Source organism: Hemitrygon akajei, chromosome 16 (assembly GCF_048418815.1).
Source record: "Hemitrygon akajei chromosome 16, sHemAka1.3, whole genome shotgun sequence".
NCBI classification, from domain to species: Eukaryota; Metazoa; Chordata; class Chondrichthyes; order Myliobatiformes; family Dasyatidae; genus Hemitrygon; species Hemitrygon akajei.
Window position 1 is genome coordinate 16,699,384 of NC_133139.1, and position 24,339 is coordinate 16,723,722.

Below are 24,339 nucleotides of genomic sequence, written 5' to 3' on the forward strand. Positions count from 1 at the left end.
AATCTTGAAGTGAACATGTGCAGCAACAGAAGACCATCTGAGTTCCACTCTTGCACCTAATAAAGTGGGCACTGAGTATATACAAAATAAGTACCATTGGCAATCCCTGTTGAAGGGTGTACTTGTTGGTTACTTTACTAGAAAGTAATTGAACCTGCAGACCATGAAATCCCTGGCTTCTGCCGTCAATGTGGGGCCTTTTAGCAGACTTTGTCCTCCTCAGGTCAGGGAGTAGTTTCTGCATGTATTAGATGCCAGGTCTGGAGGACTTGAATTATAAGGAAAGATTGAATAGGCTTGTATTTTATTCCTTGGAATATAGAATATTGAGAGATATGCCAAATTATGAGGATATAGATCAAGTAAATGCAAGCAGGCTTTTCTCACTGTGGTTGGGTGGGACTACAACTAGAGGTCAGGGTTAAGGGCGAAAGATGGAAAGATCAAGGGGAACATGAAGGGAAGCTTCTTCACTCAGAGGGTTGTGAAAGTGTGGAACGAGCTGCCAGCGCAAGGGTTGCATACAAGCCCAATTTCAGTGTTTAAGAGAAGTTTGGATAGTTACATGGATGGTAGGGGTATTGAGGGCCACGATCCAGGTGCAGGTCGATGGGAGTAGACAGTTGAAATAGTTCAACACGGACTAGATGGGCTGAAGGGCCTGTTTCTGTGCTGTATTTTCCTATGACTTCATGATTTTATTAGCTATTCCACATACACTCGTTGACAGTGGGTTTGATTCCTATTGACTTCTGACGTTAAGAGTTATTGGTCCCTTAGTTTTCAGGAGGGACAGAAAATTAGCCCGTGTGGGGGTGGGGGGGGGAAGGAAACTCAGGACTTTAAATCTAAGTTTTTAAAGCAGTAAATGGCCCCATCTACAAGGGCGAGATTTCCTGGCAAACAGTAGCTGTCACAAAGGAGTTAAAACTGATACAAGTGAATGTGTTGCTTCTAACTGCTTGAACTTGATATACTGTCATGTTTAATTGCATTGTTATAGAGTGGCTGATTCCTCTTCATTCCCCGCGCCTGCCTTCAAAAGCTATCAGTAGCTATTACCGCACCTGATAAATGCCATTGGCTTTTGGCAGCCAGCCCAATCTGTTAATCACTTGAGTATTGGTAAAGGAAATCTGGGCTCCACAGTACAATTTATTTAGGTATTTGCTATTTTGGCAAATGATCCAGTCCTCCCAAATGTTTTGCTTTGAGCTGGGCTAACTGGAGTTCAGTGCAAATCTATTGGCTTTGATCCGTGCGGTGAACACAAGGCAACATCTGTTGTGGGAGAGGAAGGAGGGGCAGTGAATAGACTGATCGAAGGGCTGATTGTAATTCATTCTCTGGTCTAATTTTAGACTCCTCTGCTGTCACAGGACTATCCAGTCGCATGCTGGAGCTGGCTGCTGGCATTATTCCAACAATAATTGTTTGTCAGCTTTGACCTGCTTTGGGGACTGAGAGCAAGATGTCAAAATCTGACCAGCGGGTCATATTTAAAGGAGTGTGCACACTTTTTTTTTGGATATAAAAGAAAAATCTACATCTCTCGGACAAATGTTTTTCTCAGTCTGAAGTTTTCAAATTGGAATTTTAATACTTGAATTTCTGTCATCCGCTGAGGGTGGGGAGGGGAAAATAACAGTGGATCTCCATCTGGAGTTCGTGGACCCAAGGAAAATGAAGGTGGAAAGTTCAAACTGTAGTTGTTGCCTAACAGAGACCCAAGTGGAGTATTAAACGTGGGGGCTGGATGAAGATAGTGGCTCAGCGGCACAGGAATTTTAGTAGAGGATGATCTCAAGTTTATGGAGGATAGAATGAGGACGACTGACCAGAAGGACATTAATGTAGCCGTGTCTAGTGACAAATCCTGTAGCCATTTCCAGCCATTGAAATGCATCATTATTGGTTCATTATCCCAGTACATGTAGAAATACAGTGAAAAGCTGCTTGTTCTCCATGCCATCCGGACAGATTTTGCCATCCAGGATAAAGAAAAAGATTAGCTTTGTTTGTGCGTCAAAACATTGAGTGAAATGTATCGTTTGCGTCTGCGTTTCAATGGCTGCGTCAGTGGTGCAACAGCGTCCAACATGCAACCTCACAAGCGTTGCCACGTTTCTGGCACTAACGTAGCATAACCCACATGAAACCAGAGCACCCAGAGGGAGCCCCACTTAGTCCTGGGGTGAACGTACAAACTCCTTACAGACCGTGGTGGGAATTGAACCCTGATCGCTAGTTGTACGGCAGCTGCTACTCTATCGTGCAGTAGAAAGAAGAGAAAATGTGAAATACACAGAATGGAGAGTATGTTAACGTAGGATATCTGACAGCTAAATTTACACGCTGCAAGTTCCATGAAAATGCTGCGTGATAATGACCAGCTAATTACTTTGATGATGTTAATTGATGAGTTGGCTAAGATACCAGGAAGAATTTCCCTTCTCAGTCATTGGCATGGGATCTTCTGTGTCTACCTGTGAAGGCAGGGAGAGCTGTGTTATCTGAGTCACAATACCTTTAATGGTGCTGTAGTTCTCAGCATGGATTTGGTGATCACGGTGAGTGGGACATGAATCCACAGCAAACGCAAGACGTCAAGAAATCCAGAGAATAACACAATAATAATAATAATAATAATAATAATAATAATAATAACACAATAAATCCAATAACACAGAAAATGCTGGTGGAACTCAACAGGTCAGGCAGCATCGATGGAGAGGAATAAGGAGCTGACATTTTGGGCTGAGACCCTTCATCGGGACATCAGCCCTTTCGTCAGCATCTGACTCCAAGTAAGACTGTTTTGGATTCACAAAATCCTGTCATCAGGATAGTTCTGTTGTGAACTGACAAAAGAGTCTGACGAGTATATTACTTTAAGGAAAAATAATAATTTCAACTGTGACTAAAACAGTCTGACTTGGAGTCATACGCTGAGGAAAGGGTCTCAGCCTGAAACACCAGCTCCTTATTCCTCTTCATAGGTTCTGCCTGATCTCAAACATGAGCAATCCTGCATCTGCTCAAAATCCAAAGCAACACACACAAAACAAAAGGAAATCTGCACATGCTGGAAATCCAAGCAACACACGCAAAAGGAACTCAGCCATCCAGGCAGCATCTATGGAAAAGAGTAAGCAGTTTGGCCCAAGACCCTTCTTCAGGACTGTTCAGGAGTGTTTTGTGTGTGTTGCTGCCTGATCTGCTGAGTTCCTCCAGCGTTTTGTGTGTGTTACTCCACGTCCTAGTATCCATCCAATTTTCCTGCTTTGGATATTATTCCAATGGCCATGTTAGATACAAGGCACTTCAGGGTATTTTTAAAGCCTGTCAGCTTTCTGTAGTAGAATGCATTGTTCTGCTCTCTGGCAGTTACTGATTGCTGAATGTGATCTTTTTCCAGAACAGAGAGAACTACATCCGCACGTGTAAACTTTTTCCAGATGGCCGCAGTCTGATCGTGGGTGGAGAAGCTAACAACATTTCCATCTGGGATCTCGCAGCTCCAAGCCCTCGAATCAAAGCTGAGCTAACCTCATCCGCTCCCGCTTGCTACGCACTGGCCATCAGCCCAGATGCTAAAGTTTGTTTCTCTTGCTGCAGTGACGGCAGCATTTTTGTCTGGGACTTGCACAACGAAACGCTCATTAGGTGAGTAAGTTGGAAAATTGGAACTGGGCACAGGTAATGAGGAGGGAAGCCGTGTTCTTCCTTGGGTAGGTTTTATAAAATGGCCAAGCTGACCACTTCAGGGGCATGTTCTTGCTGGAGGGGAAAACAATCGACAGTCAAGCTTGGCATCGTCTAATCAATAGTGTTTTCCTCCCCCTCTTACTTCAAGCTTTGTGCTACATTATATTACAAACTTTGACTTTCACAGAAGCCTCTCCACACTGCTATCAATGTCCAAGGTGGTTATATCCACATTATTGTGTGCAACTATCCTCCACTTACTGTAACTGCATTTCATGTCCTCACCTAATAGATTCCTTTTTTAGCCCCTTATTTCTTCCACCTATCACCTCCCAGCTTCTTACTTCATCCCCCCCACTCTCCCACCCAACCCCCTTCCCCCTCACGTTGTTTCACCTATCAGCTGCCAGTTTATTCTCCCTCCCCTCCTCCACCTTCTTAATCTGATTTAAACCCCCTTCCTCTCCAGTCTTGATGAAGGGCCCCTGTCCTTCACAGATGCTGCCCGACTTGCTGAGATCCTGCAGCATTTAGCATGGGTTGCTCTGGATTTCCAGCGTCTGTCGAATCTCTTGTGTTTATGATTTGTCGTTCTAGTATGTTTACTTTGTGCTTTAGATCAAATTACCCTTTGAGTATATTTACTTTTGTTTTCTGTTTGTTGTTAGTCATACGATCTGTCTCAGCTCCAAATCATTAGTTGACAACAAATAAAAACGTAGGAAATAATTGCCTATTTAACATTTTATAAAGCCAAACTTCTTTTATACCACTGTTATAAAATTTGTAAACTGGTGTTATATGTATTTAAGAAATAGAAATGTAATACAGAAGTGCCAAGCATTGTAAGTTGTGCAGAAAATTAGATTTCCTGTTTATTGTATTAAAGGATATTTTCCTCTTCCTTATTTATTATGACAAGAGAAACTGTAATCCTGATTAGATTCAGACAATATTTTTGGCCTTATTCCCTTTCTCCAAGTTAGCTAAGTTTTCTGAATAAGGCTTAATGGAATAGAGAAATCCTCTCTTGTGCCAACACATCACTTCTCAGATATGAGGCTCAAAATCAAATGTGTTCTGACCACTGCCTTATAAAGCCTCAGTATCACGTCACAGAGAGAAAATCTGCAGATGCTTGAAATCCAAGCGACACACCCAGAAGCTGGAGGAGCTCAGCAAGCCAGGCAGCATCTATGGAAAAGTTCTAAATCTACTCCTCACCTGATTTTCTCCCGCTGAAGGTTCTTGGCCCAAAACATCGACTGCTTTTTCCCATAGATGCTGCCTGGCCTGCTGAGTTCCTCCAGCATTTTGTGTGTGTGTGTGTGTGTGTTGCTTGGTATTACCTCCTCGTTTTTATATTCTAGTCCTTTTGAAATGAATGCCAACATTGCATTTGCCTTCCTTACTACAGATTCAACTTGCAAGTTGACCTTTAGGGAATCCTACTTTAGGACACCCAAACACAAAGTACACCGCAGATGCTGGGGTCAGAGCAGCACGTATAAGTTGGAGGAACTCAGCAGGTCGGGCAGCATCCGTAGAAACAAGCAGTCAACGTTTCAGGCCGAGACCCTTCGTCCTGACGAAGAGTCTCGGCCCGAAACATTGACCGCTTGTTTCTGTGGATGCTGCCCAACCTACTAAGTCCCTCCAGCTTGTTGTACGTGACCCTAGGACACCCAAGTCTCTTGAACCTCTGATTTCTGAATTCTCTCCCCATTTAGAAAATATACTACATCTTTATTCCTTCTACTGAAGCGCATGACCATACACTTCCATACGTTGTATTGTATTCCCTTGGCCTGTTCAAGTCCTTTTATAGATTCCCTTCTTCCTCAACACTACCTGGCCCTCCACCTATCTCTGTATCATCCGCAAAATAGGGCACAAAGCAATCAATTCTGTCATCCAGATGGTTAACATGGAGTATGACGTGAAAAGTATACTCACTGGAACTCACTGGAATCTAGAAGATTGAGGGGGGATCTTATTGAAACGTATAAAATTCTAAAGGGATTGGGCAGGCTAGATGCAGGAAGATTGCTTCCAATGTTGGGGAAGTCCAGAACGAGGGGTCACCGTTTAAGGATAAAGGGAAAGCCTTTTAGGACCGAGATGAGGAAAAACTTCTTCACCCAGAGAGTGGTGAATCTGTGGAATTCTCTGCCACAGGAAACAGTTGAGGCCGGTTCATTGGCTATATTTAAGAGGAAGTTAGATGTGGCCCTTGTGGCTAAAGGGATCGGGGGTATGGAGAGAAAGCAGGTACCGGGTTCTGAGTTGGATGATCAGCCATGATCATACTGAATGGCGGTGCAGGCTCGAAGGGCCAAATGGTCTACTTCTGCACCTATTTTCTATGTTTCTATGTTTCTAAGTAGCAGAACCAGTGTCAAAATTACTGGCATCAAAGCACACTCAGTGGCCACGTTGCTAGGTATCTCCTGTGCCTAATAAAGTGGTCACTGAGTGTAAGTTCAAGGTCTTCTGCTGCTGTAGCCCATCACCTCAAGGTTCAATGTGTTGTGGATTGAGTGATGCTGTTCTGTACACCACTATTGTAACGTGTGGTTATTTGAGTTACTGTTGCTTTTCTGTTAGCCGGAACTAGTCTGACCTCTTTCGTTAATAAGGTATTTTTATCCACTGAACTGCTGCTTACTGGTTGCTTTATTATTTTTCACACCATTCTCTGTAAACTGTTGTGCATGAAAATCCCAGGAGATCAGTAGTTTCTGAAATAGTCAAACCGCCCCATGTAGCACCAACGGTAATTCCACAGTCAAAGTCACATCGATCACATTTCCTCAATATTCTGATGTTTGGTCTGAAAAAACAACGGAACCTCTTGACCATGTCTGCATGATTTTATGCATTGAGTTGCTGCCACGTGATTGGCTGATTAGATATTAGCATTAGCGAGCAGGTGTACAGGGGCACTTCATAAACTGGCTGCTGAGCGTATTTCTGCAGGGCTGCGTGCAGAGCACCTGAAAAGCAATGTTTTGTGTTCTTTCACACAGGCACACTGATAGCTTAATCAAGAAGAATATCACTCATCTTTTCATGGGCAAGACCTGTTAATTCAACCACAAGTATATTTCCTGTTAAATGCATTTTGTTACCATAGCACTGAAAGCACGAGCTATTCGTCATGAGTTTTGGTTAAACTGTTCACACGCAATTGTTTTCTTCCCATTACTGATCTCCTCCGACCTCCCAGTACTGATCCCTGCATCTCTCTCTACCTCACTTTTTGGCTTTTTCCTCCAAGTGTACCACAAGCGATTTCAATGAATTGAGTGTATTCTGTGTGGTTTTTTTTAAAATTTGGTCTCATCTTAAGGAGCCACATGAAAGAAGTTGGTGAAAGAAGTTGGCCTGCTGGGGTTGGGTGGGACTACAACCAGAGGTCATAGGTTAAGGTGAAAAGATGAAGTGTTTAAGGGAAACGTGAGGGGGAACTTCTTCACTCAGAGGGTCGGAGAGTGTGGAACGAGCTGCCAGCATGAGAGGTGCATGCAAGCTCAATTTCAACATTTAAGTGAAGTTTGGGTAGGTACATGGATGTGGGTATAGGGGTATGGAGGGCTATGGCCCCAGTGCAGGTCAATGGAGTAGGCAGTCTAAAAGGTTTCAGCAAGGGCGCGATGGGCTGAAGGGCCTGCTTCTATGCTGTTGTTTCTATGACTCCACATCATTCAAGTTTCTACTGCAAATGCAACAAAGCCTCTTGTGGTATAAATACACACCTAGTTAAAAGCAAGCTTCAAATGGAACATCTGATTACTTCAAAAATTTGGCTTCCATGCTGCAATTTGTTATTCAGGACAACTAAGACATTTATATAAAATGAAATACACCAATACTAAAAGAAAAGCTCCACCCCACCTTGTTTTCACTATTTTCCCATCCAAAAAGTTGATAATGTTTACTTGATCTCTGCTGGCTCCTTCAGCGCATTACCCAAGTGTTCTTTGAGGTCTGTATCTAGCTGTTGCTTTGTAAGCTCCGCCCCTAAACTGACCCCTCGCCTTGCATTTAGCCACAGTGACTCGAATCTGCACACTTTCTGCACTGAGGTAGTGTGGTTGGGGCATTTCCTGAGCTGAGCTCTTTTGACTATTAGTTGTAGCAAGTGGTGTCAACTACCTAAGTGAAAGCACAGTTCTGAGCGTTGAGTAATATTAAAAACTGCAATTGTTTTCAGAGCAAATTTAAAACCTCTCCTCCTCATTCTTGAGCTGGCAACTGTAAAACTGAACGCTAAACTATCTGTAAATGCTGATTTGGGGCCGATAATCTTAACCAAGTCATTTTTCAGCTGGGTCCCTAAGGTGCTGTAAGGAATGCTCGTTGACAGCTTTTCAGTTGTTAATGTGGGATTACGAACCAGTTTGATGCAAGGCCAATAATGACGACAAACTCATTTCTGCAGTGTATTTTATGGTTGAGTTCCTTACACTGATCTATAGTATTTTCAGGTCTATGATCATTGATTTTTCAGTAACTTTGAGTTCTTTAACTGATTTTTTTTTTGTTTTGGGAAGGTGGTTAATGTTAGACATTCTTATAACCATGCTAACGTGGTGGTTAGAGTATGGCCATTCCACTGCAAGTTCAGGGTTCAATTCCCACCTCTCTTTGTAAGGATATCGTATGTTCCCCACGGTGTCCACATGGGTTTCTCTGGATGCTAGGGTTTCCTCGCATATTCCAAAGATATAGGGTTAGTGAATTGTGGGCATGCTATATTGGTGCCAGAAGCATGGCCTCACTTGTGGGGGTACAATTCTAATTGATTTGATTTAGAACCATAAGATATAGGTGCAGAATTGGACCATTTGGCTCATTGGGTCTGGCTGTGTCATTTCATCATGGCTGATCCATTTTTCCTCTCAGGTCCAGTCTCCTGCCTTCTCCCTGTATCCCTTCATACCCTGACTAATCAAGTACCTAGCACTCTCTGCCATAATATGCCCAATGGCTTGACCCTCACAGCTGCCTCTGGCAACAAATTCCTTAGATTCATTACTCTCTGGCTAAAGCAATTCCTCCTCGTCTCCATTCTGAAATGACATCCCTCGATTCTGAGGCTGTCTCTTCTGGTCTTGGATTCCTCCACCAAAGGAATCATCCTTTCTGCATCCACTCTATCGAGGCGTTTCAACATTCAATGAGGTCACCCCTCATTCTTCTGAAATCCAGTGAGTAGAGGCCAAGGCCCAGAGGCTCTCATTTGATGCAAATGAGGCATATCACTGATGTGACAAATAATGCTAATCTTTAATTTTTATCTGTGCTGTGCATTTTGTAACAGCAATATCAACAATGTAATGTTGAGTGTTTTATTTTTCAACCCAGGCAGTTCCAGGGTCATTCTGATGGAGTGAGCTGCACAGATATTTCTAATGATGGGACCAAACTATGGACAGGAGCACTGGACAACACAGTCAGGTGCTGGGACCTGAGGGAGGGTCGTCAGATGCATCAGCATGACTTTGCATCACAGGTACGTTGCTGTTAGAAAATATGGCAGTGCTATTCTCCTTCCCCAACTCCATCCTTAATTTTGCCATCTTCTTCAGCTGGACATAATTTTCTCTCTTGCAAAAACTAAGACTCTTTCAGGACCTCCTGGTGGCCAAACATTTAATTCTAATTCCCATTCCCGTTCCGACACCTATGGTCCACTCTCCTTCCTAGTCAGATTCCTTCTTCTCCAGCCCTTGACCTTTCCCACCTACCTGACTTCACCTATCACTTCCAGCTCGCCTCTTCACCTCTTTCCCCTCCCCCCCACCTTTTTATTCTGGCATCTTCCCCCTTCCTTCTCAGTCCTGAAAAAGAGTCTTTGCCTGAAACCTAGATTATCTCAAGTCAAGTCACTCTTTATTGTCATTTCGACCATAACTGCTGGTACAGTACACAGTAAAAACGAGACAATGTTTTTCAGGACCATGGTGCTACATGAAACAGTACAAAAACTACACTGAATTACGTAAAAACAACACAGAACAAAACTACAGTAGACTACAGACCTACCCAGGACTGCATAAAGTGCAGAAACAGTGCAGGCATTACAATAAATAATAAGCAAGACAATAGGCACAGTAGAGGGCAGTAAATTGGTGTCAGTCCAGGCTCTGGGTATTGAGGAGTCTGATGGCTTGGGGGAAGAAACTGTTATATAGTCTGGTTGTGAGAGCCGGAATGCTTCGGAGCCTTTTCCCAGACAGCAGGAGGGAGAAGAGTTTGTATGAGGGGTGCATGGGGTCCTTCATAATGCTGTTAGCTTTGCAGATGCAGCGTGTGGTGTAAATGTCTGTAATGGTGGGAAGAGAGACCCCGATGATCTTCTCAGCTGACCTCACTATCCGCTGCAGGGTCTTGCGATCCAAGATGGTGCAGTTTTCGAACCAGGCAGCGATGCAGCTGCTCAGGATGCTCTCAATACAACCTCTGTAGAATATGATGAGGATGAAAATCTATTCATTTCCATAGACGCTGCCTGACCTGCTGAGTTCCTCCAGCATTTTGTGTGTATTACCTCTTTCAGTTCTGTTCTTGGGCAGGTTATATGAAGGTGAAGATGGTGGTGTGTATATGGAGTGAGCTGCCAGAGGAACTGTTTGTGGCATGTGCAGCCGTGTCTTTTAAGAAGAGTCAGATTGGAACGTGGTCATATCTAAGCAATCTTATAGAGTTTTTTAAGGAGATTACCCAGAAAGTTGGTAAAGGAAAGGTGGCGAATGTAGTAGTAAGGCCTTTGACAGAATCCTGCATGGGAGCCTGGTGAAGAAGTTTCAGACATTTGGCATTGAGGATGAGGTAGTAAAATTGGATTTAGTATTGCTTTGTGGGGGAAGCCAGACAGTGGTAATAGATGGTTGCCTTTTTGATGGGAGGCCTAAGGCTGATGGTGTGCTACTGGGTCTGAGTAGCTTATCTACCATGTGGATGACTCTACGGAGGGGTAGTGTTTGGAGGGATATGGGTCAACTGCTAGAGATGAATACGAGCTGGTCAGCACAGAGTGGTTGGGCCAAAGGGCCTGTAACCATATTGTATTGTTCTATAGCTCTGTGCAGAATAAAGAATTTACCCCCTTGAACAAAGTTTTAAAATCTATTGATAGTAAATCAATATTGTTGTCCTTGTTGGCTTGCTAGACTACCTCGGAATCAACTATGGATTTGCAGTTTTATATAAAACAGACAAGAGATCATTTGCAAGCCAGATGGTTTTTGTGACAGTCCAGTAGTTACAATTTGTTTTCACGTTAATTTAACTACTTGAATTTAAATCTTCCAGCTGTTATGGTGGGATTTAAACTTCAGATCGGGCCTCTGTATATTATAGTCCAGTAACTCTGGCACTGTTCCCCACACAATCTCATTCAGTTAGATCGTAGCTAGCAAGTCGCCCCATACCCTTTCATTCCACGAAAATCAAAAATCTGTCAATTGCACCTAAAATGAACAATTTGCCCAGGATTGATTGTCATTCTTGTGAAGGTTGTGTATCTGATGCTACTGCAAGTAACTTTATCATTGCACCTATGCATACACGTACTTGCATCTATGGCACTGAACATGACTGACATTTGCAACAGGAGGTCCACATTTATATTTCCTCATGTTCAAAGACGTTCTTCCTTAAGCCACTCCTCAGTGTTCTGATTCTAATGTTCTAATTTAGAAAATTTTCTCATTTTCAGAACTAATTTCCTGGCGTCTCAGTGGGCAGAAGTAGTTTCCTTCTGTCCATCTATCACTTCCCACAAGCCTCCATGATATTGACCTCTGACCTTCCAGGTTCAGTGAATGCAACCCTAGTTTAGCAATGGTACCTAATAGAGCCTTGGAATCAAGGTATTATCTCTAGCAATGCTGCTCAGCATTCACTCCAAGGTCAAACACATCCTTCCTAACTATCCACCACAAACGGGACTTACCAGTGGCCAAACATTTTAATTCCTATTCCAAGGTGTCGATCCATGGCCTCTTTTTGTGCCAATATGAGGCCATCTTTGGCAGAGGAGAAACACCTTTTAATCCGTTTCCGTACCTTCCAACCTGATGACATGAATGTCAATTTCTCCTTCCGGTGAACAAACTCCCCCCTCCCCCTCCCTCTGTTTTCCACTCTGACCTTTCACTTTTTCTCACCTGCCTATTACTTTCCCTTGGGTTGCCTCCTCCTTCCTTTTTTTCTGTTGTCCATCCTCCTCTCCTTTGAGATCCTATCTTCTCCAGCCCTTGACCTTTCCCACCCTTCTGGATTCACCTAACACCTGCTAGTTAGCCTCTTTCCTCTCCCCTCACCTTTTTATTCAGGCATCTTCCTTTTTCCTTCCAAGTCCTGAAGAAGGATCTTGGCCTGCAATGTTGACTGTTTTACCCTTTTCCATAGATGCTACCTGACCTGCTAAGTTCCTTCAGGTTTGGTTTGGATTTCCAGCATCTACAGATTTTCTCATGTTTGTGACTTCCTAACGCGTAGTGCACAGAACCAGTCAAGATATCCCAGGCAGGGTCTAATCAGTAGCTTCTGGCTTAATAGTCTTAGTCATGTATCACAGAACCAGACCCTTCAGCCCATTATGTCTATGATGCCTATTATGTTCCTATTTGTACAATAGCCATTTTCCAACATTTGGTCCTCAACCAACTGTAGTTACTATCCCTTGGCGGTTCAAGTGCTCATGCAGATGCTGAAATGTTGAGAGTATCTGCCTCTACCACAATTCTTAGACATGATGTTTCAGATTTCAGCTATGCTCTTCCGTAGACCCCTTCTAAACCTCATACTTCTCACCTTAAATCTACAATCTCTGCTCTTAGACCCCTACCCCACTGGGAAAACCCCATCCTTTATATTCCAGTCTTTTAAATGGAAAGTCTAGTGGTCCATTAGCTTTTTAGAAAATTTTCTGAATCTTATGTGACATACACAGACTCTAAATTCCTGTTGTTCCCCTACTGCTTGCTTTTTTATTATTTGTACTTGCTTTAAAAGTGATTCTCTCATCTGTTGAAACCCAGATGGCGTTGGTTTGCCCATTTCCTTCACCCATTAATGGCTCTGCCGTTGAATATTTAATCCATGCAAAGCAGATGTATTATTTTTTACTCTGTAATTAATGCTGTGTTTAAAGTACTTCATTTCAACTAATTCATGCTTTGGGGATAAATTGGCATTGGAACAAAAGACTCTCGCTCATTGTCAGCAAGGCCAAGGAGCTGATTGTTGACTTCAGGAGGAAGAAACCAGAGGACCACGAACCAGATCTTATTGGGGGATAAGAGGAGAGGAGGGTCAGCAAATTTAAATTCTTCAGTGTCTTAATTTCAGAGGACCTATCCTGGGCCCAGTATGTAGGTACAATTACGAAGTAAACGCGGCAGTGCCTCTAATTTTTCAAGAGTTTGCAAGGATTCTGCATGATTTCAATAACTTTGACAAGTTTTACTTCTATAGGTGTGTGGTGGCGGGTATATTGACTGGCTGCATCACAGCTCATGTATGGAAACGCCTACGTAAAGTAGTGGATACGGGTAAAGCCCACTCACCACTGAGCACATTGTCACAGGAAAGTACCATCCATTATCAGGGACCCCCACAGCTCAGGTCACGCTCTCTTCTCCCTGCTGCCATCAGGAAGAAGGGATAGGAGCCTCAAGACTAACACCACCAGATTCAGGAACAGTTATTACCTCTCAACCATCAGTCTCTTGAACCAGAGGGGATAACTTTACTCACTATCCCTTGCTCCGTCACTGAAGTGTTCCTGTAACCTATGAACTCACTGGAAGGACTCTTCATCTCATGTCCTCAATACTGATTGCTTATTTATTTATATTTTTTTCCTCTTTCTTTTCGTATCTACATTTTTTTTGCACATTGTTAGCTGTCCGTCCTGGTAGATGTGTTCTTTCATTGATTCTATTGTGCTTCTTGTATTTAATGTTATTGCCCACAAGAAAATGAATCTTAGGGTCATATATGGTGACATATGTGTACTTTGATAATAAATTAACTTGGAACTTCAGATGTAAATAATAGTTGAAAATATATAATTTGCAGCAAATCTTTTATTGCAACTTCATTTACTTTGAAGCAGGAAACTCTTTTTTGCTAAGGTTGTAATCAAGAATTGTAGCGGTGTGCTACACGCAGCGCTGCAATAACGACACGGAGTCGGTGAGCTGTAGTTACAAAAGAGGTTTATTCAAACTTCGCGGCCTCGCTTTAAAGCCTTCCTGATCCCGCCCGGGGAGGGCGGGAATGCTGTAGACGGCGCGTATTCACAGTCCCGTCCCACGCGCGGGCTTTTCCCCTTGCTGGTGAAGCAGGCTTGGCGTCCTCTTTGGGACCGGCCTCAATGCCGGCGTGTGCCACTTTGTGAGCAGGTTCGAGTGCGCTGGGAAGTGGGTCGCCACAGAATCATGATACCCTGGTTCATCTTTGGATGTAATAACATGTCGGGAAGTTAAAACTTTGTGAAGTTAAACTAGGGCAGGACATGCACAATAAATGAGTGGGCCCCAGGGAATGTTGGGAAACAGATACTTTTTTTTTGAAATTGGTGAAGAAGGCATATGGCAGGCTTGTCTTCATTGGACGGGGTGCTTAGTACAAAAGAGTGGACATGTTATAGCTGTGTAGGACATTGGTGAGACAGCATCTGGAATATTGTGTGCATTTCTGGTCACTAATACAATAAGCAGGATGTGATAAAGCTGGAGAGAGTACAGATTATGACTGCTCGAGTTATGAGGAGAGAATGGTCAGGCTGGGACCCTTTTCCCTGGAGTGAGGGTGTTTGAAGGATGACCTTAATGCAAGTTTCTAAAATCATAGGGGACATAGACGAGGTAGATGGTTACTGTCTTTTACTCAGGTTATTGGACTCCAAAACTAAAGGATATGGGTATAAGACCAGGAGAAAAAGACCTAAAGGGGACCCAGAGACGGAGAGTGGTGGAGATATGGAGTGAGCTGCCAGTGAAAGTGGTAGAGGTAGATACAATTACAACCTTAAAAAGACATCAAGATAAATACATATGGATAGTAAAGGTTTAGAGAGGAACGTGCTGAATGAGACTATCTCCAGAAGACACCTTGTTTCTCATGGGAGTGTTGTGCTAAATGGCCTGCTTCCAGAGATTCAAAGAGCATTTATTATCAAAGTATAGAACCCTGATTTTCGTCTTCCCACACACAGCCACAAAATAAAGAAACCATGGAACCCGTTCAAAGAAAAAACATCAAATCCCCAACACACATAAAAAAGAACAAATGCAAATGGCTAAAAACACAGAATATAAAACGTCAAAACCACAAAGTCATCGAAACAGTCCAGGAATATTCAGTTCAGTTCAATCTAGCTGTGTGCCGTTGGTTGACTGCAGGCCACAGAGCCATTCTGCTCCAATTAAAATCGCACAAAATAGCAACAAAAACGGAGCAACCAGAAACTCACATAACATGAACTACACAAACCACGCCAAGTAAATCTTGCCCATTACCAAAGGCTCCAACACCATCCTCCTGCAGCAATGAGCGAGAGAGAGGCCAATCAAGTGTAGGCACCTTCCTCTGGCAGTAACGAGCTATGAGTCCATACTCTGGATGATGTATTAAAATGTAAACTTGAAGGTACCGCTGCTCTAAGATAGTTGCCAAGTTATTTTGTCAATGCTGAGATCAGATAATGGCCTCCGGTATCCTTTTGACTCAATGTGGTTACACCTCAGACTTAACAGTACAAGTTCATTGTCACTCAACCATACACTTAATATAGCTAAATGAAACATCGTTCCTCTGGGGAAAAGTTGCTAAATGTAGTGCGTATAGTCACACACAGCACATACAGTTACAAAATAATAATAACACAAGTCGCGGAGTGGCATAGCCTGAAGATTGACAGGTTGATATAAAGTGTGAGGTATATGTTTATGAAAGACAGTATTATGTTACAGGCACTGTTATAATAAAACGATTGTATAAATATGTGAAACAGCAGCAATAAAAGATGCAAAGTGACCAGTGCACGTTGAGAGAGAGTTGGGGCAGGGCATTCAGACAGGGTGTACCTGTGTGCTGGGTGGCAGCAGGATGTTAAGATATCTAACAGCCTGGGGGGGAAGAAGCTGTTGTGGAGCCCTAACAGTTCTGGTTCTTATGTTGTGGTACCTTCTGACAGCAGGAGGTCAAAGTTCATCTGGATTCAACTACTACCATTCCATAAAATAGCATTGTATCTGTGGTGGACTGCATTAAGTGCAATGCTTTTGTACTCTCTTCCTGTCCCACGCACAAGCTGGTGAATTATATGAGGTACTGCACGTAGAATTTGCCTTTTAATACTTGATTTTCGTTTTTCCCACAGATCTTTGCACTAGGATGCTGCCCGACAGGAGGGTGGCTTGCCGTCGGCACGGAGAGCAGCAATGTAGAAGTTTTACACATCAACAAACCAGACAAATATCAACTTCACCTTCACGAGAGCTGTGTTCTGTCGCTCAAATTTGCTTATTGTGGTAAGAACTGGCTCTATGATTTATTGTCATTCACCGAAGGCAGCTGATGATTCAACTTCCTCAAGCTTGTTCCTGTCATTTAATTAGATTATGACTAAATTACATAAATCCGCCTTATTTCCGTGACCTTTTAAGAACCTTGCCAGACACCATAAACCTATCAAACTCTTTAGGAATTTCAATTAGCCCAACCACAACAGCACCCGGAGGAAAATAGTTCAGATTGTTACTGCCCTTTGTGTGAAGATATGCTTTCTGATGTATCTCCAAATACATCAGAAAGCACATCTTCACACAAGACTTGGTAATATACAGGTTTTAACATTTTCTCTTTACCATCAAGGGATGTGACCTCAGCTGCTTTCCACCCAATGCCCTTTGCTCCTCCCTGCTAATTAATTTGACCATCTTAACGATTGCAATTCAATTACCCAGTAATCTTCTATCCTTGGGGGATTACAAGCCATGTGTTCACGATCTTTCACCTTTTCTGCCCAGCTGTCAATTTGGTGAATGTTATGTAACTCCTCCAGTGGCCAGGTATTCCTGCTGAACCTTGTCTTTAAACTCAGCTGAGGGTCCATGAAACTTGGGTCTCCATCTTCTACTGCTACTCTTAAGTTTCCTTTCACATGTAGTTTGAGGACATTGCTCTCAAAACTAGCATTTATTGTCCATCCCCAATTTACTTTGCGAAGCTATGGTAAACTGCCTTCTTGAACTACTTGAAGTCATTCTGGTGAAAATACCCCCACATCTTGGGGAGGTGAATTTGGGTTTTAGACCCAGCAACAGAAAAGGAACAGCATGACTGTGTTATTTCCAAGTCAGGATAGTGTGTGACTGGGGAGGGTAACATGCCAGTCTTGTGTTTCATCTGTGGCTCTGCTGTTCTTCTGCGTGATAGAGGAATGGATTTGAGAGGTGCTTTAAAGGAAACTTGTTGCTTTGCATTTATTGGATGGTATAGACTAACAGAAGCTTGGTTAAATGCCTGGATTGGAGGGCTATGGTCCACGTGTGGCACTTGGTAGAATAATATTTGGCATGGACTAGATGGGCCGAAGGATCTGTTTTTGTGCTGGGGTGTTCTATGACTATCACGGCCACCATGGTACTTTGGTGCTGGAGGCAGTTAATGCTCGGTCTGTTGAGTGGATTGCTTTTTCAGGGTGCTTCTTGAATGTTGTCAGAACTGTATTCATCCATGACGTGCATATGCTTTGCAGATAATGGAAAGGTTTGGACATTTGCAAGATGGCTCTCTTGCTCTCTGTACTTGGCCTGTCTTGTCACCACACTTCATGTGGATGACTCCATCATATTTCAAGTCAGTAGTCTTTTCAAAGTTTTGATGGTTGGAGTCTTACTGGATATCAAGAGTAGGTAGTCAGATTCTCTTCCAAGTTCTAATTGCTATCTAATACTTGTGGCAAGAATGTCACTTCACACGAAGCGTGGATGCTGACTAGGACCGCATTGGGGTTCCTTTTCCATTCTTATCTTTTTCTTGGAGTTGATACCAGGAATTCCTAGAGTCACACCTAATGAATCCTGTCTTGATGAAGCCTCTGTGTCACTGGAAGAGGATGTATTGAATGACCATCATGCAGATGTTAGCAATATTGGATAAGTAAGATTTTGCGACTGATGGATGTTATTACAGGTCTCCCAATTTCATCATGCACCCTGGTGGTAATTAGGAGATCTTTTACAAAGTTGACTGGGTTGAAATTATTTTCATTTTCTCTGTCATGGTTGGTACCTGCATCAAAGCCAGGAAGTCAATCCAACTTTGATTATTTAAGGAGTTTGTAACGCAGTGTCTTTCTATGAGCAATGTAACCTCAGGAAATTGTTAAGGACAGTTGGTCTAGAGTTACAGAGGCCAGAACAAGGCATGTTCATTCAAGAAGGGAATGTCATTGCAAGATGTAGTTGCTTGCTTTTGTCTATTTTAGAAGTCGCTTTCACTCATTTAATGTTGTTTGTATTTTGAAAACCTCTAGCAATAAACCCTCCTGTAGTTTCCCACTTAATTAGCAAGCGTGCTAAACTAATTAAATGAGTTGAAACAACGTGTTTGAGGCACTAGGTGGCTCATCTTGCAGATTACCGCAGAGTCTGAAAGTATTATTTCAATTTCCCAAAGCCAGTTTCTCCCTGAAAAATGAGTGATTCTTAAGACAGTCAGATCTGCCGTGGTGCTAGGTTTGTGAATGCTGTAGAATTTTCTCCCCTTCTACATTAATATAACCTCTTCATACGTCCTAAAACTAAATAAAGAACCCAATTAAATAAATAACGTAAAAAACATTATACTTGTTAAATTTATTTATTGACAAAAATGCTCCAGTATTACATATTTTTGTTGGTAAAGGTATGTGAACCTTTGCTTTCAGTAACTGGTGTGACACCTCCACGCCCATGTACAGCAGTAACTTCAACCAAATGCTTATGGTAGCTGTTGATCAATCCTGCACATTGGATTGGAGGAGTTTTGGGCCATTTATCCTTACAAAACTGCTTCATCTCTGGGATGTTGGTGGGTTACCTTGCATGAGCTGCTTGCTGGAGGTTCTTCCACAACATTTCTATAGGATTAAGGTCGGAACTTTGACTCGGTCATTCCAAAACACAAATTTTCTTCTTTTTAAATTACTCTGTTATTGAATTACTTTTGTCTTCCGGATCATCGCCTTATTGCATTATCCAACTTGTATTAAGCTTCAGGTGATGGATTACTACCCTGACATTCTCCTGTAAAATGTCTTGTTACAATTTTAAATTCATTCTTCCATCAATGATTGCAAGTTGTCTAGGCCCTGAGACAGCATAGCCCCCTCAAGTCATGGTGTTCTTTCCACCATTAATCATGGCTGAAGGATGGTTGTAGTTGGGAGCTGAATGTCCAAGGTTACACAATGTATCGGAGAGATAGGAAGGTAGGCAGAGGGAGTGGTATGGCTCTACTGGTAAAGAAGCATCAGATCAGTAGAAAGATATGACATAGGATCGGAAGAAGTTGAATACTTGTGGGTTCAGTTAAGAAACTGCAAGGGTAAAAGGACATTGATGGCATTTATATGCAGGCCTCCCAACAGTGGCTGAGAGGTGGACCACAGGTTAGGATAGGAAATAGAAGAGGCAAGTCAAAAGGGCAATATTACGGTAGTCATGGGAGAATTTAATGTGCAGGTCAATTGGGAAAATCAGGTTGGTAATGGATCTCAAAAGAGTGAGTTTGTTGAATGCCTAAGAGATAGCTTTTTAGAGCAGTTTGTTGTTGAGCCTACTAGGAGATCAGCTATACTGAATTGGGTGTTATGTAATAAACCGGAGGCGATTAGGGAGCTTAAGGTAAAAGAGCCCTTTGGAACCAATGATCACAATATGATTGTGTTCAACTTGAAATCTGAAAAGGAGAAAGTAAAGTCTGATGTAGCAGTATTTCAGTGGAGTAAGGGAAATTACAGTGGTATAAGAGAGGAGTTGGCCAAAGTAAATTGGAAGGAGCTTCTGGCAGGGGTGTCAGAGAGCAGCAGTGGTGTGCGTTTCTGGGAAAAGTGAAGAAGGTGCAGGACATGTGTATTCCAAAAACAAAGAAATACTCAAATGGTAAAATAGTACAACCATGGCTCAAAGCTGTTGTAAAAGCAAAAGAAAAGGCATACAACAAAGCAAAAATTAGTGGGAAGATAGAGGATTGGGAAGTTTTTATAAAACTACAGAGAGCAACTAAAAAAATATTAGAAGGGAAAAGATGAAATATGAAAGCAAGCTAGCAAATAATGTCAAAGTGGATAGTAAAAGTTCTTTCAAGTATGTTAAAAATAAAAGAGAAATGAGAATGGCTATAGAACTGCTAGAAAATGAGGCAGGAGAAATAATAATGGGGGACGAGGAGATGGCTACTGAACTAAATAAGTACTTTGCATCAGTCTTCACTGTGGAGGACACTAAGCAGTGTGCCTGATGTTGTGTGTGAAGGAAGAGAAGTGGGTACAATTACTGTAACAAGAGAGAAGGTGCTCAAAAAGCTGGAAGACCTAAAGGTACATAAGTCACCCAGACCAGAGGAACTGCACCCTAGGGTTCTGAAAGAGGTAGTATTAGTGATTGTGATGGCATTAGAAATGATCTTTCAAAAATCACTGGACTCTGACATGGTGCCAGAAGACTGGAAAATTGCTCCTTAAGCAAGGAGGAAGGCAGCAGAAAGGAAATTACAGACCAGTTAGCCTGACCTCAGTGGTTGGGAAGATGTTAGAGTCAATTGTTAAAGATGAGGTAATGGAGTACTTGGTGACACAGGACAATATAGTACAAAGTCAGCATGGTTTCCTTCAGGGAAAATCCTGCCTGACGATCCTGTTGGAATTCTTTGAGGAGATTACAAGTAGGATAGATAAAAGGGATGCAGTGGATGTTGTATCTTTGGAGTTTCAGAAGGTCTTTGACAAGGTGCCACACATGAGGATGCTTACCAAGTTACGAGCCCATGGTATTACAGGAAAATTACTCACATGGTTACGGTATTGTCTGATAGGAGGCAGCTAGTGGGAATAAAAGGATCCTTTTCTGAGTAGCTGCCAGTGACTAGTGGTCAGTGTGGGACCACTTCTTTTTATGCTGTATATAAATGATTTAGATAATGGAGCAGATGGCTTTGTTGTCAGGTTTGCAGATGATACAAAGATTGGTGGAGGGGCAGGTAGTGTTGAGGAGACAGGTAGAATGCAGAAGGACAGACAGATTAGGAGAATGGACAAGAAAGTGGTAAATTAAATACAAAGTTGGAAAGTGCATGGTCATGCATTTTGATAGTAAAAATAAATGTGTGGACTATTTTTTAAACAGGGAGAAAATCCAGGAATCTGAGATGCAGACGGACTTGGGAGTCCTTGTGCAGAACACTCTGATGTTTAACTTGCAGCTTGAGTTGGTGGTGAGGAAGGCAAATGCATTGTTAACATTCATTTCAAAAAACCCTTTGGCAGGACTGAAGAAAAAAGCTGAGGAGTAGGTTTGAAAGGTGGGGGGGAGGGAGAGAGAAACATCAGGTGATAGGTGAAGTTTGGAGGGGGATGGATGAAGCAAAGAGCTAGGAAGTTGATTGGTGAAAGAGACAGAAGGCTATGGAAGAAAGAAGAAAGCGGGGGAGCACCAGAGGGAGACAATGGGTGGGCAAGGTGAGAACATGAGATAGGGACAAGGGGATGGGAAAAGGTGAGGGGAGGGTTGGTGAGGCATTACTGCAAGTTTGAGCAAGTTTCGATGTTCATGCCATCAGGTTGGGGGCCACCCAAATGGAATACAGGTCCACAGTCCCTTAACCAAAATCCTTGGGGCCAGTTGCATTTCAAAATTCAGAATTTTTTGGATTTCAGAATCCCTCCTTATTGGTTCCGGGACCTCCCGAGCCCTCAGCCTGGCCCGGACCTCTGCATTTAGCCATGGCTTCGTGTTGGACGTGCTTTGTGATGGTAACATCCTCAGTACACTTCTCTATGTAGCTGGTCACAGAATTCACATATTCCTCGGATGTTAACATGGTTGTCATAGGTAGCTGCCTCCCTGAACATTATCTAGTTCATATTATCAAAGTCGTCCTGCAGTGCAAAGATTACACCCTCAAGCCAACTTTTCACCACGTTTTATACACATTTGATCGCAAGTTTGAGTACTGGAAATAACATTACAGAAAAGTGACCTGAGAGTCCAAAGTGGGGTCGAGGGACTGCTTTATAGGCACCTGATGTGTTAGTGTAAGCCCGGTCTAGTGTATTTTCACCTCTGGTAACAAAATCAACACGCTGGCAGGACTGTCTTTAGGTTTGCATGGTTAAATTTGCCTGTGATAATGAAGATACCATCAGGGTGTTTGGTTTGAACATCACTGATGCTGCTGTAGAGCTTCCACAGTGCCTCGCTGGCCATCGCGAAGGATGGGGGTGGATATACAGCTACCAACACGATTGTAGTGAAGTCCCTCTGTATATAAAATGGTCTGTATTTTACACAAATAAACTCAATCATCAGTGAACAATTGGACACCACCTAAAGTGTCCACACACAAGTTCGTATTTGTGTAAATACAGATGCTACCACCGTGGGTCTTGCCTGAGATCCCTGGATTCCTGTCAGCCCAAAACGCGCTGGATTGCTGCATCTAGGATGGATTCATTCCGTGAGAATGAGTGCACAGATGTTTTTCTCTTGCTGGTTCAGTCTCGGGCGCAGGTAGTCCAGTTTCTTTTCAAGTGAGTGGACTGTAAGAACGAGGGGAAGAGCTGGTCTGAAGGGCTTCGTCCTAAGTCGTTCCTGGATTCCTGAGCGTTCTCATCCTTTTTTGGTTTCCCTGCACACCTCTTCCTACGGCGTCGCTCACGGAGTTCTGAAGCGGGCAATGCCATGTGCAATAAGCCCAAGCTGCAGAGCCTTCTACGGTCCCAACAGTTCCACTAGCGAGGTGGAAATGCTGTGCATAGGGTATTTAATAGCCAGCAGCATAACAAAGACATACAGGACATGGACGAACTATTACATCCAGAGAAGTGGTCACGGCATTTGAACATGCTTCCAGCTTAAAGATTCCACAAACACACTTAGATCACATTCTTCCCCATACTGATGTTTGATCTGCACAACATCTGAACCTCTTGACCATGTCTGCATGCTCTGATGTATTAAGTTGCTGCCACGTGATTAGATATCTGCATTAACAAGATAGTTCCCACAGAGTGTGCCTGTGTGTGTGTATATATATATATATATCTATATATAATATCTACATCAGGATCTGCTAATGTAATTGATTGTACTTTGTAGTGGTTATATAATTTTTGCGCACAGCTTTACTCCTTTCTTGTTTACATTCAAACCATCTTGCTAACCATCACACCCCACCCTTCATTTTATTTCTGTTCCACAGCTTTGAGACTGTGCTCCAAGGCTGAACCAATTGTAACTTTTTAAAGAGGTTTTCAATTAAATGATCTGCCCGATTTGTAATTGGCTGCCACCGTCTCTGACCTTGCAAGCTAATAGCTTTTCTGAGAGGTTATTTGCCATTAATCTTGCACTAACAAGATTGAGACTGGTAGGCTTTTGATGTGCCTTGAAAGATTTATTTGAAAATGTCTTTACTGAAGATAAAATTTTCAAAGTGCCTCATGCACATCTGTGGAAAGAATTTTTTTTTAAAATTGCATTTGCTTTGGCGATTGCTCTGCTGTCACTGATATTTGTTTCAAATAAGGTTAGGAGTGGGGGAAAGACTTTTGGAAGTGGCAGGGTGTTTAAAGAAGGTGTTCCAAATGAGCATGTACTGTGCAGTTCCGACAAATGGACTTCACTAGAGACATTGTTTCTCGTGAAGTGGTGGCTGTCAGCGATTGCTTAGGACGGCAAATTCTGAGATGATGTCTCCTAACAGCGGCGGTATTCATTGCATCATCATAGAAGCATCTCCCAAGTTCAAACTGCGGCTGGCTCTTGAATATGGGGATACTGTGGCTTAGTGGACTAGAATCTAGAGGCTTGGACATTAATTGAGACATTACAGTTCAAATCCTATCATGGACTTGGGTGCTTATATCTAAGCAATGAAATAAAGCTGGTGACAAACCTGGTTACCATAAAACCATGAGGAAGAACTCCTTCTCCGACCCGCGTCCCTTCTTATTCTGGCTTCTTCTCTCTTCTTTTCCAATCCTAATGAATGGTCTCAACCTGAAACTTCAACTTTGTATTTCCCTCCATAAATGCTGCCTGACCTGCTGAGTTTGCTTGCTTGCTTATTTATTTATTTATTTATTTATTTGTTTACTTGCTTACTTACTGACATACAGTGTGGAAGAGGCCTTCTAGTGGGTTAATCAAAGCCCAAGAAGCAAACTTTACTGTGGTTGGAAATGGCTACTGCTAGCGTTGAACAATGTCTGCAGCTCTACCATTCATACACTGCCTTTGTGTCTCTACAGGTAAATGGTTTGTAAGCACTGGAAAAGATAACTTGTTAAATGCATGGAGAGTACCATACGGAGCAAGTATATTCCAGGTAAGAAACAATATC

At 42.6% G+C, this 24,339-nt stretch overlaps 1 protein-coding gene across 3 annotated transcripts in view; it reads left to right on the forward strand.

The window, feature by feature from the left end:
- Positions 1 to 24,339, forward strand: part of LOC140739784 (transducin-like enhancer protein 4) — a 184,786-nt gene that overhangs the window by 155,331 nt on the left and 5,116 nt on the right. For all 3 annotated transcript variants that reach the window (XM_073068300.1, XM_073068301.1, XM_073068302.1), the window contains 4 exons: positions 3,419 to 3,666; positions 9,079 to 9,226; positions 16,112 to 16,262; positions 24,248 to 24,324. In XM_073068300.1, coding sequence (XP_072924401.1) covers positions 3,419 to 3,666; positions 9,079 to 9,226; positions 16,112 to 16,262; positions 24,248 to 24,324 — 624 coding nt within the window. The remainder of the gene's footprint in view (positions 1 to 3,418; positions 3,667 to 9,078; positions 9,227 to 16,111; positions 16,263 to 24,247; positions 24,325 to 24,339) is intronic.